This window comes from Rosa rugosa, chromosome 3 (assembly GCF_958449725.1).
Source record: "Rosa rugosa chromosome 3, drRosRugo1.1, whole genome shotgun sequence".
NCBI classification, from domain to species: Eukaryota; Viridiplantae; Streptophyta; class Magnoliopsida; order Rosales; family Rosaceae; genus Rosa; species Rosa rugosa.
Genome location: NC_084822.1, coordinates 25,284,140 through 25,302,839, shown reverse-complemented (window position 1 = coordinate 25,302,839; position 18,700 = coordinate 25,284,140). Strand labels below are relative to the sequence as shown.

At 38.9% G+C, this 18,700-nt stretch overlaps 2 protein-coding genes across 2 annotated transcripts; one reads left to right on the top strand and one right to left on the bottom strand.

Moving 5' to 3' along the window:
- Positions 1–545: 545 nt before the first annotated feature.
- On the bottom strand, positions 546–2,787 carry LOC133735158 (uncharacterized). The gene is made up of 7 exons (XM_062162573.1): positions 2,696–2,787; positions 2,267–2,340; positions 2,076–2,186; positions 1,693–1,758; positions 1,395–1,445; positions 1,176–1,229; positions 546–1,057 (listed from the first exon to the last, which is right to left on the bottom strand). Exons 1-7 carry the CDS (start codon positions 2,775–2,777, stop codon positions 824–826), a joined length of 672 nt encoding a protein of 223 aa, XP_062018557.1. The 5' UTR covers positions 2,778–2,787; the 3' UTR covers positions 546–823.
- A 15,033-nt stretch (positions 2,788–17,820) lies between these two features.
- Positions 17,821–18,392, top strand: LOC133737470 (CSC1-like protein HYP1). Its single transcript, XM_062165013.1, has 2 exons — positions 17,821–18,104; positions 18,188–18,392. The coding sequence occupies exons 1-2, from the start codon at positions 17,821–17,823 to the stop codon at positions 18,390–18,392; spliced, it is 489 nt and encodes a 162-aa protein (XP_062020997.1).
- Positions 18,393–18,700: the final 308 nt, after the last annotated feature.

Genomic DNA, 18,700 nt, shown 5'->3' with positions numbered 1-18,700 from the left:
AATCCTAACCATAATTGACAATTTTTAAATATAGTTATGACTTCAAAGACCAGGGCGACAAGGGAACAAAGGTTCTTCGAAGGTGATTGCATGCAATGCCGCTAATTTATAGTGTTGAAAGTCATGAGAAAAGGTGTTCCAGAGGCTCTAGCTAAAAGTTCTTTTTTTTTATTGAGACACATCATCAACTCATTGCTAGAACAGGTAATTAGAGGCTGTTAGTTTAAATTGATAGATAAAGCAAAATTAATATTCTACTTACAAATTCAAAGCAATTTATATCGTGTAAGTTCCATTTGCAGTGATGCAGCCAACAGTAGAAAAGAAATGGGTTCTAAAATATGGTGAAGAACCAGGAGACTTGTACAGTTTTGGATGTGTAGATACAAGACAGTATTATTGTAAGATGTTCACCCCAACAATGCATAATACAGTGAGAAACCCACCATGGTAGCTTTATGATTCGACCACATTTAACACATCGCTAATTCTCTTAAAAAAAGCACAACATAAACAATTGATGGTATTCTTCAAAAATCTCTCAGATGTCATTAGCTATAAATACAGTACATAATGAAGATTTGTACAGTTTTGGATCTTTAGATACAAGATAGTTTTATTGTAAGATGTTCACCCCAACAATGCATGATACAAAGTGTGAGAAACTAACCCTGGTAGCTTTATGATTCAACCACATCCAAAAGGCTAGAACAGAGTTACATAATTCATGAATACGCAAAGTTAAATCGTCACATAAAAAGCAGTAAAGATCTCAAATGGAAATGTATAAGACACTGAACATGGATAATAAAACTGAAGTTTATCATATCTGTAGTTCGCCTATTTGATCATTCAGTGATTTGCTAGGTTCCATCATATCATCATATCCAGGCCACGAATCAGTGCATGGATTATGTTCAAATCCGGAAGGCCTCTCATAAAACTCCAACAAACTATAGAGCTCTTGTTCAACATCCAAATTACCAACTACTTGCCACACGAGAACCGCCATAATTTCAAATATTAATGCATTTGCCACAAAAGCGATAGAATGTTCCTACTCATTAGAAATAAGGTTAAAAGTCATAATTCACACTTCACCCGGAAATGAGAAGATCAGAAAAAGAAAGGTGGAATAAAAAATATTAATAGCAATAACAAATAATAAGACTTACATTAGGTACATTAGGTTTAAGTTCACAGGGGAACCGCTGACCAACATCCTTCATCTGCATCCCCATTATATTGTGAAAAATTAGAACTGCTCGAAAAGAAGTGTCTGCCTAACAGTACTTGACAAAGGATATATATATATATATATATATATATATATATATATATATATATATTCCTTTTTTTTTTTTCCTGGAACATCAGAGAACAAGATTACTCACGAATTTTTCATATTTGGAAATAAAAGTCTCGAACCGTTCACGCACTGGATCCTGCACACAATGGGAAAATTAGAAGAGGGTGACGAGAGCTCTTGCATAAAAAATAATAATAACAAATAAATAAATAAATAAATAAAAAGCCACAATTACTTGTCTAACATCGAACAAAAACAATTACAAGCAAACCTACATTTCTAAAATCTAACTATCTTGAACACAAATATATAGAAACCTTTGAAATTTTCTTAAATAAAATTCCATCAAAGCAACTGGAAAAAGTATTGTACAATGCCCCCACCTGACTAATCTCGTCTTCAAAGTCTCTAGTGATTAACCACTCATCGCCCGACAGTACTTTCAATGCCTGCCATCATCAAAAGAGGGGGGAAGAAGAAGAGTTAAAATATCATAAATTGATCAAGTTAGGTGCAGTTTTACTAGTAAATTCAACCTCAGATTTCCACCAATGTAATTGTTCGACATAAATTAGTGTTTCCGAAAAGTATTATTCACATGCTGTTGCAGTAAAGGAGACAAATAAGTGTGCCGAAAGAAGAAAAGAAAACAAGGGATCTGGGTAAGTTAGCAGCTCTACTTAAATCATCTTGAACATAGAGAATAAGAATAGCCGATTAATCATATCAGATGAGCAAAACAATGCAGAGGATGTGCTATCATTACCAACTTTGCCGAGAAACCAGATATGAAAGCATAGAGAGCATCCTGAGCCCTCAGAAAGACATCCGGGCGTGGAATGTCTATTTTTGGATCGATTGTGCATCCCATTTCATGCTGCCCAAAATAAGATGACAGAGTTTATCAATAGCACCCGAAGTCCTTTTGGTTTTGGATGAGAGTTAAACAACACATACCTCATTCCACCATGTGCATACTAAGCCAAGCTTAGCAAATTCTGGAACCAGCTGTGTACTCCAAGCATCCCTGTCTGCACAAAGAGCAAAATGTTTTTGTTTTTGGCACAGGGCCCTGCTTCTAAAGTTACAAATCAGGGTACTAAAGTCACAGACTATATATCATTCATTGAAACAAAATATACTAGTCCGGTCTCATATCTATGCGTTTAATAAATAATTGCAATTATAAATTTTCATCGTTAGGGAAAAAGAACAATAGAGGAAGGTCCTCATCAGGCATACATTTCTAGCTATAACAAGACACAGAACGACAGAACGAAAGAGGATAGCGGATAATTTCTTTGCTGAATTCCAACGAAACAATATTCTCAAAAAAAAAAATTCCAACGAAACAAGAGGAAGACTAAGAAGACAAGAGGAAGGTACCGATCTTTTCTGGATTGGGCACATTAAAAGAAAATGAGTCGTACGCTGACACCGCGTCCACCCACACGTTCTCGTACATCATCGTCTCGTCCATCGTCGCGATTCCAAACCCTAGGCAGATTCACAAAGGATTGATCGAGTGGAGGCTATTTATACTGGGAATCATTGGGCCTTGTCGTTTAAGCCCGTGTTTAAGCGTACGTGTCATGCTTTGAGCGATGCATTTGTGGGCTCATGGGTGGGCTTGGGCCGCATGAGAAACAGTTAGTTTTTTTTTTTTTTTTCTCTTTAGGTGGGGGTATTCAATATAAACTTTTCGTAGTCTATAAAAGTCTTAGGGTATTCAATAAAGATTTGGGTGGTTCTATTCAGACCTCTCTATTTGCTATATGGACCTCCTTTCATATTTTTACACATCAAGCTTCCAATTTTGCCCATATTTTTTTTTTCAATTTTGCCTCCTCTTCCCCGTCTCAACTGTTATCTTTGCGACCTTGTGACTCTCTCTATCGACCAAAACACTCTTAACATAATTGTTATGAAGCAAGATGGATGACTTCGTCTCCGAACTCCTAAGTTGATCAAACTCTCTCTCTCCTCTTTTTGTTTTCTTCCATCGATGTTGATGGAGGATGGGAATTGAAGGAGCTTTCGTTAAGCTCTCACCTTGAATTTTGATTAATAAACCTTAACAAAAATTCATACAGAAAATCAAGACCAATTAAAGTAGCAATAGTAGTTGAGAACTGAGAATGATTCACAACCAAAGGTATATTGAATTGTGAATAATGCTTTACCCAGATTTCAAAATAAAAACAATTCTAATAATTGTAAAAAACAAAATGAAGCATGAAGAAATTATGGGATTTTTGTTCATTATGCTTTGGTTCTTAATTGTAATCCATCCCGTGGTTAGCAGATTGAAGGAATAAACTTTGATGTCATAAGCCAGAAATCACTCTCCTACGTGGCTACGTCCAGGAGCAGTGACAGCAACGATCTTGAAGACCTCAGTTTCCTTTTTTTTTTTTTTTTTTTTTTTTTTTTTTTTTTTTTTTTTTTTTTTTCAGGGGTAGATTTGGATTTTAAAATTTAAAAAAAATTAGGGAGGTCCAAATATTAAATTTGGAGGTCTAACTAGAATTACCCTAAAGATTTTTAGAGTGTGTTTGGATGAGAGAAAAAATGACAGAATTTAATTGAAAGTGAGAATTTCATAATTTCTAAAAACCAATTATCACGTTTGGCATTTATCAGATTAGAAATTTTAAATTTCTCTATAAAAAAAAAATGAAGGAATTTATTATTTAGATTTCCCACTTTTATTTTGATCAAAATATGTGTCATTTACAAATTCCTTTGCACGATTCAATTTTTCATTTCCAAAACAACCCTTTTCCTATTTGATTTAAAAAAAAAAAATTCTTAATTTATTACATATTCTAAATCCTAAAGAGATACAACCAAACAATAAAAATCGCAATTAATGAAATTTTTGATTGATGGAGTTAAAGATTCTATCATTTATAAATTCCTACATATTTCATAATTTTCTCATCCAAACGCACCGTTAAGACTTTATGAATTTCACCAAAATCTAGGGATATTCAATGACGTCTCCTAGCTTCCACAGGTCTCTTAGTCTCATCAGGACTCCATATGCCAACCAGTTTCCTAGTCCAATAATTGGCCGAAATATTCTTGAAGCTTCCGGAACTTTCTCGAGCGAATCCTTATTCAACAGGGACTCCTTGTGACACTAGGTTTCCTTATCCGACTCGAATTGGGACACCCGATTTAAGTAGAACTCCTAATTTCCGCGACGTAGGAGTTTGAGTCCAAGTCAGCTTTTCATTTCTTCATTTCTTCATTTCTGCATCACTTGTGCCTTCCTTAGTCATTTTTCGACTTTGAGACTCCATTTAGCTCCTATAGTATCTTCACAAATATAATGTACCTACAAAACACTAACTAAGTTAAATTAATCAAGTTAAAGGAAATAACTTAATTAGCAAAATATAGGGTTTTAAACATTATAAACGTCGCATTCTATCAGAAACATCTAAATAAATAAGAGTTAGAGTGGAGAAGCTGAATGTTACCCACGGGTTTGGTGTTTTTGGTACCAAACTGAAAGCACAAAAGCTCATTCTAGCCTCCTAGATGCAACACAAGGTGAGAAATGCTTCAAATTATGGTAATTTTGGTTTCTACAAACCCAAATCACCATACAAATCCACAAAACTCTTAGAAACTATGAAGAACAAGGCTTGAATCTATGAAAACTAGAGTGTGACTGATAAAAAATGTATAGATCCTTCGGTTTTATAGCAAACCCAAGAGGCTATACACTTTTCTCTACACAAAAACTCTAAGAACTAACTAAAAGATGAAGAACCAAGAAAAATGGGGAGGAAATGGAGAGACCGCGAAGATGAAATGGATGAAGGAAAGTATAAAAAATGTCCAAAGTGAAGGGAGGGTCTATATAGAGGCCAAAACTGATGAATGGAGAGTGGAGATTAAAGAAAATGAAGGGTTAGATGTAATGAACAAATATGTAAGCATAAAATGTGGACCTAGTATTTAATTCCACATAAAAATGACTTAAAAACCTATAGATATTTTGGTGGAGGAGCTAAAGTAAGAGTAGGAGGGTCATTGTGCAAGGAAACAATGCAATAAATGAGAGACAAAGGTGTAAGATGTAAGAGGGGACCATTTATCATCTTTCAATTCAAATTTTGAATTTCAAAACAACCTACATCATATGTTCCCACCTAAAATCCCTAAGTCTAGTCAACAGCCATTCCTTGCCCTTCATACATGCTCTTGGCCGGAATCCAGTGTTGACCCATTTTCGTCCTTTTGCGCACTTTCGTCAAATTCCCCCTTCAATTAAATCTCTAACAAGACTTCGGAATTGGCCTTTGCTTTCTCCATACCAAATGTTCCTCCATGAGAATATATCATCCTAGTAAAATTTCAGGGCTTAGTTCACCGTGGTTTGGCCGGAAATGCTACCATAATCAATACAAGCCCGATTTTGCAGTTTTTGTCTTCTAGTGTAGAAACTTGCACCGATATTTTGAAGGCCTTCCATTCTGAACTAGCTCTGGTACTCTTCATAAGAAATGATCCTCAGGATGTCTAGAATCTCCATGTAAAAATTTATTTAGAATCTCCATGTAAAAATTTATTTAGAGTTCATTTGGTTAGACTGTCGCTCCTCCTTCCTTACCTAGCTTGGTTTGTTTTAGCCAGAGTAGGAAAAGGTGCTAAGATTGATTTTTTAGTGCATTTCAAGCTTCTCCATCATTTACTAGCATGATAAGAAAAAAATAATAAATATATATGAATAACCACAAAGGTCAAGCAAAAATGAAAGATTAGGGGAATAATTACTACGTAATTATGGACTTAAGAAGAGGTACTGAGCATCATCAAGCATATAAGGTAACAGGAAGCAAGGGCATCTACAACACCCTACAACCTAATGCTCTGATACCAAGTTGACAGGACCCACCCCGGTGAAATCCAAAGTGGCTGTCGGGTGCATCACAAGTATGAAAACTATGTGCAATTTTTTGTATGATGTGCCCTACTCCCAAGTATAGGAGGTCAAGTTTTAGTAAAGGGAAAAAGTAAAGAGTATCGTACCCAAGGGATTGAGTAACTCTATCCTAGCTAGATCACAGTGAAAATAAACCTAGAAAACACATGTAAAGTATACCTTTTTACAAGTTCACAACCTTAGCTCTTTGGAAGCTAAAGATCATGAGGATGGTATTAACAATTGTGGTAGTGAGCGGCTTAGTTGATTTTAATTTGGATAAAGAAAATTAATTGCATAAAATAAAATAAACAAATAAAAATGTAGAGACTAAATCAATAAGAAGAATCTAGACAAAAACAAAAACAATTTTTTTTTTCTTTTTACATTTTTTTTATTTTTTTTGTATTTTTCAATATATAGGACTCAAAATAAAAAACAAAAATATAAATCCCTTCCCCCACACTTAAATATTGCATTGTTCTCAATGTAATCAATTATAAGCATGCAATGAAACAAATAAGCATCGATAGAAGGCATTTACGAAAATAAATTCTAAAATAAAAACAAAAGAGAAAAATTGAAAAATAAAAAGAAATAGGGAAATAGAAAGCAAATCTGTTTGTAGACTCCTTCACAGTTGCTTCTGAATTGGGTTGCCTCCCAAGAAGCGCTTGAGTTTAACGTCTTTCAGCCAGATGGTACCACCAATAAATAAAGTTAGTGACTATAATTAACTAAGAAATACAAAATATACAAACAAGTTTAACTATGAATTACAAACTACAAGTATAATTAAGTTAAGTACACAAGTTAACAGTGTGAAACAAATAATTAACAAAAGCTTGAATTCTATTATAAGCCCTTAACCAAGGTTTAGACGTGCGGCCCAAGGGCTCTATCCTTAACACTAGTCGTCCTTCTAGATCTTTTGGTAACTCTTTTTACACAGAGCCAGGTAGTAAAGGAACGATTTTGGCGGAGCTCAGCTCACTTGTTTAGCAGGGGACGAGACCCTTTGCTAGCACTTCTCGTATCCAATCAGCCTAGATACCCTGTGCTACTAAGGTGCGCCACATGAGGGAGAAGGGTGGATGACTAACATTAAAGACAAAGTCCTTCACCTATTCTGTTATGGTTAAAAACTCATAATAAAACTCTCACTCTTATCAACCATTATTATCCACCAAACAACAATTTACACAAGTAACAAATTCACAAGTTTTATTTTTTTTTATTTTTTATTTTTTTATAGACAGGAGTTCAATTTATTTCCAACACTTAGGTACGGGAACAGGGAGTCTCGATGTGCAATGGGACTGAAACAGCTACCCTTTTTCAAGACTATGTTTTATCCAATATACCTTAGTGTATCACAACATTTTCTTTTGTTATAAATATTATTGATATCGAATATAATTCCAAGCGGTAAATCAAGTGGACATGCGGCCCAAGTATGGTCGCCTAGACACAAACTCCCTTTCACATCTTTTGGGCAACCTTACAGAAATGGCCAGGTAGGGGAGGGCGAACACGAGAGACAAAATCCATTTTGGCATAAGCTACTCCCACATAGTGGTTTAGGCCCATTTGTAAGCACTTTTGGATTCAAAAACCCGTCATGAACGTTGTCCCCTTCCTAGACACCATTCCACATAGGCTATACTTACTAAGATGAAAAAGGTTATAAGTGTGAAGACAGTTCATCAAGTGTTAATAAAGGCCGCCCTCAACCTTAAGGGACCTGAACTAGGTACCAATAAGGGGTTTAGGCCAATATTAACAAACGCGACTTCACCTATTCCATTCAATTTACAACTTACAATTAAAACTCGTGTTCAACAATATAAAAAAAAAATCCTAGTTAATTTAAACTAAATTTCAAACAATTTATATACAACAATTATAAACAAAAACAAGTGATTTTTCAATCCCCGGCAACGACGCCAAAAATTGATGCAGCTAAAAAGAAGCGCGCAATTTAACCTTGAAAAATGTCATTGTCAGTATAGAATAAGTAGGGATCATTCTAGTCGGGGATTGAGGGTACACCTGTAATTGTAAAAACAAGTAAATAATTAATAAAAGTAAAAAGTATTATTTACAAAAATAAAACAAAGAAAGAAATATATACAAGAAAACACAAAGAGGGGGGATTAGGATTATTAAATCAAAAATTAAAATAAAATAAAGTAAACGTAAAAACATATATACAAGGGTGGAACACAAGGAACAAAGATCAAAACCAAATCCATATGCAAGAAATCCAATCACAATTCCTATAGTTGATTTTCTATGTCATGAGAAAGAAGTTGACCATGTGAAACGTTAGTAAGCAAACAATTTCCCATTTTTTACTTTCCTTGATTAATTGACCTAAATGAAAGCACCTCAATCAATCCTATTGAACATGCAATCATAGTCTAAAAAGCTAGCTAATCAAGAACACATTCAACGCATGAAGAACAAAGAAAGAATGTCAACCAAAGTGCACAACCTAGTATGAAAAAGTTCATCTATTTGCAATCCTCCTTAATTGATTTCGACTTTTGTCCAAAGCCTTTACTACTTAAATCTAGCTCCAATTATATGCATATATCCTAAGTTGGCCACCAAAGAACACATACATATAAAAGTTTTCTGTAATCCAAAATCAATCAAGCAATCTCACATCAGCAACATATAAATCAACATAAAGAAATCACAACTTTATTTCAAAACATATAAATGGGCTTTAAACTTTGCCCTTAACGTCATGTTAACTAGAATTCATAACTCTACGAATCAAACAAAGGAAAATAAAAGAAAGTATGAAATACACCATGAAAGATGGATGACAAGCCTTGAGACGAAGAACTTGAAGATCCTTGAAAGCAAGCAATCTTCTAGGGACGACACAAGGATGGATGGCGGATAGGATCTTGATGTATTGCATGACTTCTTCTCCTCCTTGGTTGAGACGCAGAGCTTCTGAAGACTAGAGAATGGAGAGAATTTTTCTGATGTTTATTTTCTGAGGGAGAGAGATGTGTTTGTGGTGGTGTTGGTGTTGTGGTGGATGCTCCTATTTATAGGAGGATGGAAACTTAGTCTCCAAGTCTTCAAGATTGATCCACACAGCATTAACCAATCAAATAATGCCACGTCAGCTCTGCCATGTCACTCAACCAATGAGAAGCCTCCAATTTAACACCTTGATTTAGGGAGATTATTTTTGCATTAATTGCATGATTATTTTCTGATTTATCTCCTCAATTTTGGCCAATAATGAATGTGGAAATCAAGGAATGTATCTGGACCTGTTTTCAACCTTTTTGCTTGTTGCAATCCCTTGAAATTCTCCCTTGATATTCTCAATGTAATCTCCTTGACTTTCACATTATCTCCATCATTTCCCATGGCAAAAATCAGATTTAATTCCAAAAATATCTTCCTTATGTCCACAAAACCCTAAATCCAATGGGCTTTCACCATTTGCCGAAAATCCAAATTAATCCATAAGATTCTTGGGCCTCCATGTGTCATCTTCAAGCCATGTAGTCTCCTAGTGCCTCCAGGTTTCCTAGCCTCATCAGGATTCCTGCGTTGACTGGGATTTCCAGTCGGACCAGGAAAACTCCATTTCTTCATTTCAGATAATTTCTGCATCCCTTGTGCCTTGCCTTTGTCATCTCCAATGTCTCACATCCTTCATGTGTCTTTAAGCTCATTTCCTTGTCATTTATTCCAATGTACCTAGAAAATAGAAACTAAATTAAAAATGATTAAGTAAAGGAAATAACTAAGAAAAATATGAGGAAATAATTATTAAAACGTCGCATAAAAATGCTCCTATCAACTGACGCCACGGCCTGGTCAGCGGGAGGAAGATGCGAGTAGTGAGGCATTGGCATCACCACAGGGACCGCTGACTGGCTCACCGCCAGTGTCTGTGGATCAACAACAGTCTATTGCGCCGCCAACCCAGCGGCATACATGCTCTCCAAGTAATCATTGATCTCCGCGCGATCCATTGATTTGGCAAAAGCGTCGCGGCTCGCTTTGTTACCCGGCGGAGAATCTACAACAAACACAATGAGTTAGCCTGGTACAAAGTGAGCTAGGGTTCAAACCAACGGCAGCTCTTTACCAAGGGCGCGCGTCAACTGTTGATCGACCAGCAACTCCCAGCCGGTGAGCAAACGGAGGTCCAGCAGGTTGCGATTCCGCCAACAGCCTTTAATCCTCGCCACACGGCACTCTTCCTCGCGCGTCAGGTTAAAACGCAACCCCACTACACAACAAACGAGGTAAGGGTTAGAACAAAATAGAGCAATTATCGTACAAGCAAAACCAGCGATCAGCGGAAGCTGGCCACAACCTCGGATAGGTTGGAACTCCGACTTAATCCTGAATGTCGGCACCCCATCATTCGACCCCGCTTGATATTCCCATCCCGCGGTCGCAATGCAGAAGGTCCCCCGCCAAGGAGACATGGTATCCTTAAGATTCTTGACTAGCTTGGGCGCCCCCTGGCGGTGACTCAAATTCATTTGCCCGCTGCAACCCTAGCGCTTCACGTACACAAGCTCGTAAAAGTGAAGTACTTCGGCCGCGGTCGGCCCTTCACATCCTGACAAACGCCAGAGTGAGTTCATCGCCATCAGCAATCGCCACGGTCGGGAAACGTCACCCCCTGGTGGAAGATCGCCTCGTGCACGGTAGCATGACCCGCTGGCAAAATCGACGCCCTTTCATCCTTAATCGGCGGTCGCAGCTTCACAACCCCAGGGAGGCGAAACACCCGCTTTAACCGATTCACGGCGGCAACAGTCATCGCTCCTCCCGCCTCGTCAACAGGAGTACCGTCACGGAGGACCCAGGCTGACTCAGTTTCTTCACTGCCATCCTCTCCCCCGTCAGCAGAAATGCTTGTGGCGCTATTACTCGCTAACCGCTCTTCACGCCTATTACGAGCGACAGCCTCCTCCCCTGCCCCAGAACTCTTTGGACGCCCGGCATGACCCATTGCCACTTCCCAGCTGGGTATGGTCTGTAGCGGCTCGATATCTACCGGATCGGACAGTGAGGTTCCTGCATGGACAGACGGACGCAACGAATCAATAAATATCATATCTGCCACACTGAACGACACGTCAGACCCGGAATCCTCACTGCTCGAGATCTCTACGACGCTAGCCATCACAAACCCTAAAACCCAGGTAAGTTAGTTCAACAACGATCTAAACTGTGCCTATGTCAGATTGCAGCCAAGAACATCAAGAACACCCATTCCCAGAAAACCCAAAAAATACCAAAACAAGAACAAAACGCATCCACACTCAAACCCAGATTCGACCACTTAGCAAGGTAAAAAACCCCAACCCTCTGCCAAACACCTAAAACCCACCCCTAAACACTATTCTAGACCTTTAGATACACCAGGGAATGGTAGAAACCACTTTGAAACCACAAAACCAGAAACTGACAGAAAAAAAAAATCCAATGAAATAGGGACGAGATTCAGGCTATCAACCTCAAAATATGGAAACTCTAGTGTGCTCGAGGGTGCTCGTCTTCGCTTCAAGAGGTTTTCGTCCTCCAGAGATCGATAACTTCACGAAATCGTAGAATCTTCCTCTCGGGTCTCAGGGTGAAGCTTGAAGACGACAATACTGGTTCAAGATGCAAAGTGTTGAACCACTCAGTTTCCCTCTCTTTTATGTAAACATCAAATAAATCTAGGTCGTCCGCTACAAAACGACATCGCACGACAGTTGTACACGTGCCCCACGATCACACTTACTCTTCGAATTAACCGAGGCGTCGCCTCGGTTACAAAATCCATAATTACTTGCATTAATGGCGAGGATGCGGGCGTGTTGAGCAGACGTTATCCAACATGCTAACCCAATGAATGATGGCCACGTGTCAAGCGCCGTCAAACGAAGCATCTATCCGAAGTAACAGTCCACAAAGCGGGTATACCAACCGTCAAGCGAGAGTCTCCGCTAAGCGCGACACCGCTAGCGGAACTTCTCCCTTTCTTCTTGCAAGCGAGAGCCTCCGCTAAGCGGAGCACCGCTAGCGGAACTTCTCCCTTTCTTCTTGCAAGCGAGAGTCTCCGCTAAGCGCACCACCGCTAGCGGAACTTCTCCCTTTCTTCTTGCAAGCGAGAGTCTCCGCTAAGCGCACCACCGCTAGCCGAACATCTCCCTTTCTTCTTGCAAGCGAGAGTCTCAGCTAAGCGCAACACCGCTAGGGAACTTCTCCCTTTCTTCTTGCAAGCGAGAGTCTCCGCTAAGCGCAACACCGCTAGCGGAACTTCTCCCTTTCTTCTTGCAAGCAAGTCTCCGCTAAGCGCAACACCGCTAGCGGAACTTCTCCCTTTCTTCTTGCACGCGAGAATCTCCGCTAAGCGCAACTCCGCTATTAGAACTTCTCTCTCCCTCAAGCAAGACAGTCCGCTGAACGGCGACCAGCCAGGTCCCCGCGACAATTATTGCCTCTTACTATCAGCGGAGGGACTTCCGCCAACGGCGATTCCCGAGGTGACGCCTCATTCTGACGACGACCGCCACGCGGCGTTACAGTCAAATCTACGAGAACCGCCACGCGGTGTCGCAGAAGCTACTTCCCTACGGGACAGGGGGACTTGTCAACAGTCTACGACGGCCCTGATTAGGCATGTTGACCCCCGCCACTCGGGTACCAAAGATTGGGCTCGCTACCCAACACCCTCTGCTCCGCGCAGCTCCCCTCAACAAACAATATACCGACCAAACGGAGGTCTATCTTAGCCGGGGAGTGGGGGACTCCCTGGGGGGCCTAGCAGGGGCCCACCCGAAAGGGTATAAAGCGTTTGCTCAGTAAGTCCATGGTTGACAACGCACTGACGCTAATTATGCTCTTGCAAGTCTAGCAGAAGTAACACTTCAAACTGCTAGGCAACTCCCCAACCAAGATTGCCCTCCTTGACTGGGGACTTGGGGGACTTGTACTTACATGAGCATTTGCCAAGCATAATTAGCTAGAATGAGCCACGCTCATGCTACCGCCAGCGGTACCAACTACAACCAACGATGTGACCTATGGAAACACAGCCACGCAGGCTACCGCCTGAGCCCCGGCTCACCCCGCGCCATAGCATCAGAAGCTCCAGAAGTTGGGAACTGAAGCATATCAGTCCCGCATCGAAAACAAGGAAGAGGTCAGCCTCTTCCTAACCTATAAAAGGTTCTCTCCTCTCTCCTCATTAATTACGCATTTACTACTTACCTACTGTTACGTTGTCAACATAAATACATTGACTAACTTAGGCATCGGAGAAGAGAAGACCGCCCAGCGCGGTCTCCCTTTGACGCCTCTTTGTATTTTATTTGACAGGTAGCGGGAGTATCGATCATATCGCAAGTAGCGGTCCGCCCATCGGATCAGCGTTAACCAAGGTTTAGCTATCGCTGAACTTTAGACATTAACAGGAAGCAACATCTCATGCTTCTCCCTCGTACTAGTGGAGAAGCATTTTCTCAACTCGAGAAATGATGAAAGATAGTTGCTACTAGTAGATGGGAAATGGAGAGAATATTAATATCTACTTTGATAGTTGGGTGGTGGCATTACCTCTTGGGAGGCCTATCCATTCAGGTTTGGCTATGGTTGAGGTTCGTAAAGTTCATGATTTGTTAAGTGATACTGGCAGGTGGAACATACCTTTGTTACAAGAGATTTTCACAGTTGAGGAAGCCACTGTAATTACTACTGCAATTCCATTGAGTAGGAGAGAAGTAAATGATAGGCTTTGTTGGAAGCTTTCGAAGGATGGAAAGTTCTCGGTCAAGACGGCATATCGATCTACGTTTAGGCAGTCTGCCAGCTATAGTCCGTGCAACTTCCTGTCGACTCGGGTTTTTGGAAAAAGCTTTGGAAGGTGGTTATCCCCAATAAAGCAAAAATCCATGTTTGGAGAGCTTGTTTGGATATTCTTCCTTCGCTAGATAGCTTAGCTTCGAAGCGAGTGGTTTTGGATTCAAATATATGTGTTTTATTTTAGTCTCATACTTAAACGACTCTCCACCTTTGTCAGGATTGCCCTTATACTAGGAGGGTGCTTCACACAAATGCTATGCTGCAACAGGTATGTTACAATCCGAGTAATATGCTTGGTGATGTTATTAGTTGGTTGAACCAGTGTGCTAATGAATTATCGTTAATACAATTTGGAGAACTTTTATTCTCGTTCTGGGGAATTTGGAAGGAAAGAAATGATCGGGTTTGGAATCAGAAGAGGTGTGAGGCCAGGGATGTGAGTTTGGGGATTGTCTCTAGGCTGCAAGAATTTAGGTTTCACAATTTGAAGCCCTCCCAACCTAAGGTTAAATGTATAGCAGTGTGGGAAGCTCCCCCTGTGGGGTTGGTGAAGATCAATGTTGATGGTGCATTCCATCACGCTACTAGGAAGGGTGGTTTGGGTTTCGTTTTCAGAAATGAGACTGGTATAATGCTGTGCGGAGGCGCCTGGCCTTTGAACGGTTTGAATTCCCTAGAACATGTTGAAATATTGGCATGCAAGGCTGCTTTAGAGTTTGTGGAGGAGCATGGTTTTAGACCAGTTATTCTGGAGACTGATGCCTTGGAGGTTCAGCGACAACTTTCTTTGCATGATTCTGTTAATTTTTCCTTGCTAGGCAGAATATATGATGATGTGCTAGCTCTCTTAGAGGCTTAGAGTGTTATACAAGTGACTCATGTTGGTCGGAAAGGCAATGGGGTAGCACATTTGTTGGCTAACCATGCATGTTCTCTTAGACAAAATGCTTTTTATTTTTCAACTCCAGAATTTTTACAACCTACAATTGCAGCTGAGCTTTGTACTGTGTAATCCTTTATTTCTTTAATAAATGGCTGACCTCCCTTGATTCAAAAAAAAATAAAATGGAAAAGGGTGCATGAATAAAGATTTAAGGTGTGTTAATAACAACACCCTTAGTTTACTATTGGTATAAATTAAATGAGAGATTTTTGTTAAAACAATTTCTTTTTCAATTGGATATGTCATATAAAGATATTTATGAAAAAAGAAATGGGTTAGATAAATAAATATTGAAATTAAAATGTGTACACCGTATGATGAACAAAGAAAATTGTAGGGTGGCAATAGCCGCACCTTTTTTTTTATTAGGAAGGAAAAAAATATATATAGCAGCTTTAGAGCCAGAAAGTTAACGCAAGAATCATCATTTAAATCACCAAGCAGATCTTGCAAATCATTGAGTCTGATTATGCGACCAAGTGTATGAAATCAAATAAGAGTTAAGAAAATATCGGATAACACAGATAAGAGAGTAATATGTTAGATACCCTGTTAACGTTAGTGATCCGTGGGATCTCTAGTTAGCTTTAGAGAGAGAGAGAGAGAGTGTGACACAAGATGTATAGTGGTTCGCCTCCGCATGAGCGGGAGACTACGTCCACTTGAAAGCTTATACACTACACCAATTTCGGAATCAGACAACACATATCAGACGACAGCAAACATTTTAACTGTCGTCTGAGTTAATCAGACGACAGCAAGAAATATTCTGTCGTCTAAGTTTTCGAATCTGACAACAGTTTTTTCTTGGCTCTTGGGCAATAACATTTCAGACAATGGTTTATTTTTATGATGTTGTCTGAATGAATTAATTCAGACAACAGTTATTATGTGATGTTGTCCAAGGTTCATTTATACAATGGTTGTTTTTTGCTGTTGTCTGATTATTTTCAGTCACACAACTGTTATTAGGTGTCTGTTGTCTGATATTTTTTAAGTCACTGCCTGCTGAAATATGTTGTCTGATTTAAGTAGCTCACACAATGCTTTTTAGTTTGTCTGTTGTCAGATTAGTTTCAGACAATATACCTTATTTGATGTCGTCTGAGTTTTAGAGTATTTTTTTTTTCGATACAATAGCTGACTTTTAGAGTTAGGGTTTGACATATACTTTAACACTTTCAACTCTTTCCCTCTCCATTCGGTCGAGCAAAACACCCGCCTCCAGCTCAAAATATTCATGAGTCCCGCTCTCAGCCATCTCTCTTTCTTTCTTTCTTTCTTTCTCAGCAGCAGCCTTCCTAATTTTTTTTCTCCCTCTCTCACTCTTCCTCAGGCCCGAGCCTCACTCCATGTACCGCTTCTGTCGTTGCAACTCCAACGCCAGCCTCCGGCCATTGGCGTTCGTCACCACCACCACCAAACCGTACCGTGGGGGTTGAAGAACAAACCCCAACCCACTGTAGCCGAACAAAACCCAGCTCACCGTTGCCGAATAACGGTGCTCTCACCCTTCTCTCTTTCGGGCTCGCCTTCTCTCCTCATCCACCGGATCACTCACTCGGTATGGTTCTCGATTCCAATTGCTCATTTGATAAAATTTGAAAGGGTCTTTGATTTTGTCACTGAATTTTGGGTTCTAGTTAGTGGGCATTGTTTGTAAATTTGCAATCTGCTATTTCATTTTTTCTTTTTTCCTAATCAAATCACAATGCTCTCTCTCAAAAGTTTCCAACTTTGGATTATAATCCCATTTCTGCACTAGAAATTTGCAGTTTTTTTTTTTCATTTGGGGTTTAAGGTGTTTGAGGGGTTTTAGCTAGGGGCATTTCATTTTACACCCAAATTTGATTACACCTATTAGATTAAACCCATCCATGATTTTTTTTAATATACACCCAAATATGTTGATTAGGTTGAATACATAAATAAATTCTCATTAACTGACATAGAAAATAAAACATGTTTTTGTCAAAAAAATGTCTTAATATGCCACAAGCTCTAAACAAATACACTTGATGAACTAGACGCTCGTAATCAATACCTACATCGAGGTTTATATCTGATTTCTCTATTTCGTGGTTTGTTTTTCTATATAAAAGGTATTTTATATTTTTCATATAAACACTTGAATGGAAAGCAAACATAGGTTAATAACATATTATACAGTTGTTCTATTTGTAAGGTATGTACTAAAAAGGTACCTGATCATTAGAATATTTTTTTTTTTTCTAGATAATTTGATTTCAGGTATGTATCTAACATATAGGAGGCTTAGTTTTTGGTTTATACATTCGATTACAGCCTAAATGTTAATAGGTTTTGTATAACATCTCTGTATTAGAATTTATTATTTTTTTTTTGTATCATACATGTTTGTTAGATTTTCTATTATATTATACCTATGATTGTATAAACAAAAATGTTACACCTATGATTGTGGTGTATATCATTGCGTGTCGATCTCTATTAAGCTTGAACATTTCTATTATTTAAGCCCTACCTACATATACATATTTAGTAGGTACATTAGACATGAATTATTTGAGAGAATGTAAATGGGCAAATTAGATATACGTGAAATTAAATAAGAAAAAATATTGATTATAGGCATATAGTCTATATGGAAGGTTTTCCTTTTATTTATTTTTTTATGAATCACTCTATATAGAAGGTTTATTAATGTGATTTGGGTGTAAATTAAAAGAAAAGTTTGTATGGGTGTTTTTTAATAGAAGGTTGAATTTTTGGGTTTATATGTAATTTTCTCTTTTAGTAGCTATGATCCTCTCTGCGCTATTAACCTTAGTGGGAATTAATCTGGGTCTATGTTTGCTATTCTTCACTCTCTACTCTATTCTGAGGAAGCAACCCAGTAACGCCAAGGTTTATGCACCGCGTTCTGTTGCTGCAAAAGGAGCACCAGCTGAAACAAATGGCTTCGATTTCGATAGATTGTTGCCCACTGCGGGTTGGGTGAAACGGGCATGGCAGCCCTCTGAAGATCAGCTCCTGTCTGTCACCAGTTTTGATGCCGTGGTGTTTATGCGCATTTTCATCTTCAGGTTAGTGATGGATGGACTAGTAGTTAAAGGGTATATTGGATTTGAGTTTGATTTTTTGAAGTTGGGTTTTTTTGTTTGTGCAGTTTGAAGGTGTTTGGGTTTGGTGGGATTATTGGGGTTTTTGTTCTTCTGCCAATAAATTTTCTGGAGACCCAGCTGGAGGTGGATTTTTCGGATTTGCCCAACAAGTCTTTGGACTCGTTTAGTATTTCGAATGTGGATGATGGCTCAAACTGGTATGTATGTGGTTCTTATGGGAGGGTGGTTGAAAATTGTGGGAAATACTGAGATGAAATTGTAATGTTAAACACTAGGTGTTGTAGTTTTTGATAGTTGCATTAGCTACACTGGGTTGAGGGTCATTTATAACATCTATCATATTTCCACACGTTGTTTCCCAGTTTCCATTCTATTGCTTTCAATTCTATCAAATTTATGGCATTTATAAGACGTATAAGTCGGTGTGTCCTTCGGTTAAGTTAGAGTTGGTTGATTAATGAGAGGTGAGGGCAGCTTGATCTTAGGTTGAGATTTGGGTTTAGGTCTGTGGTGAATCACTACTACAAATATAGATTACAAGGACACCAAACAAGGAC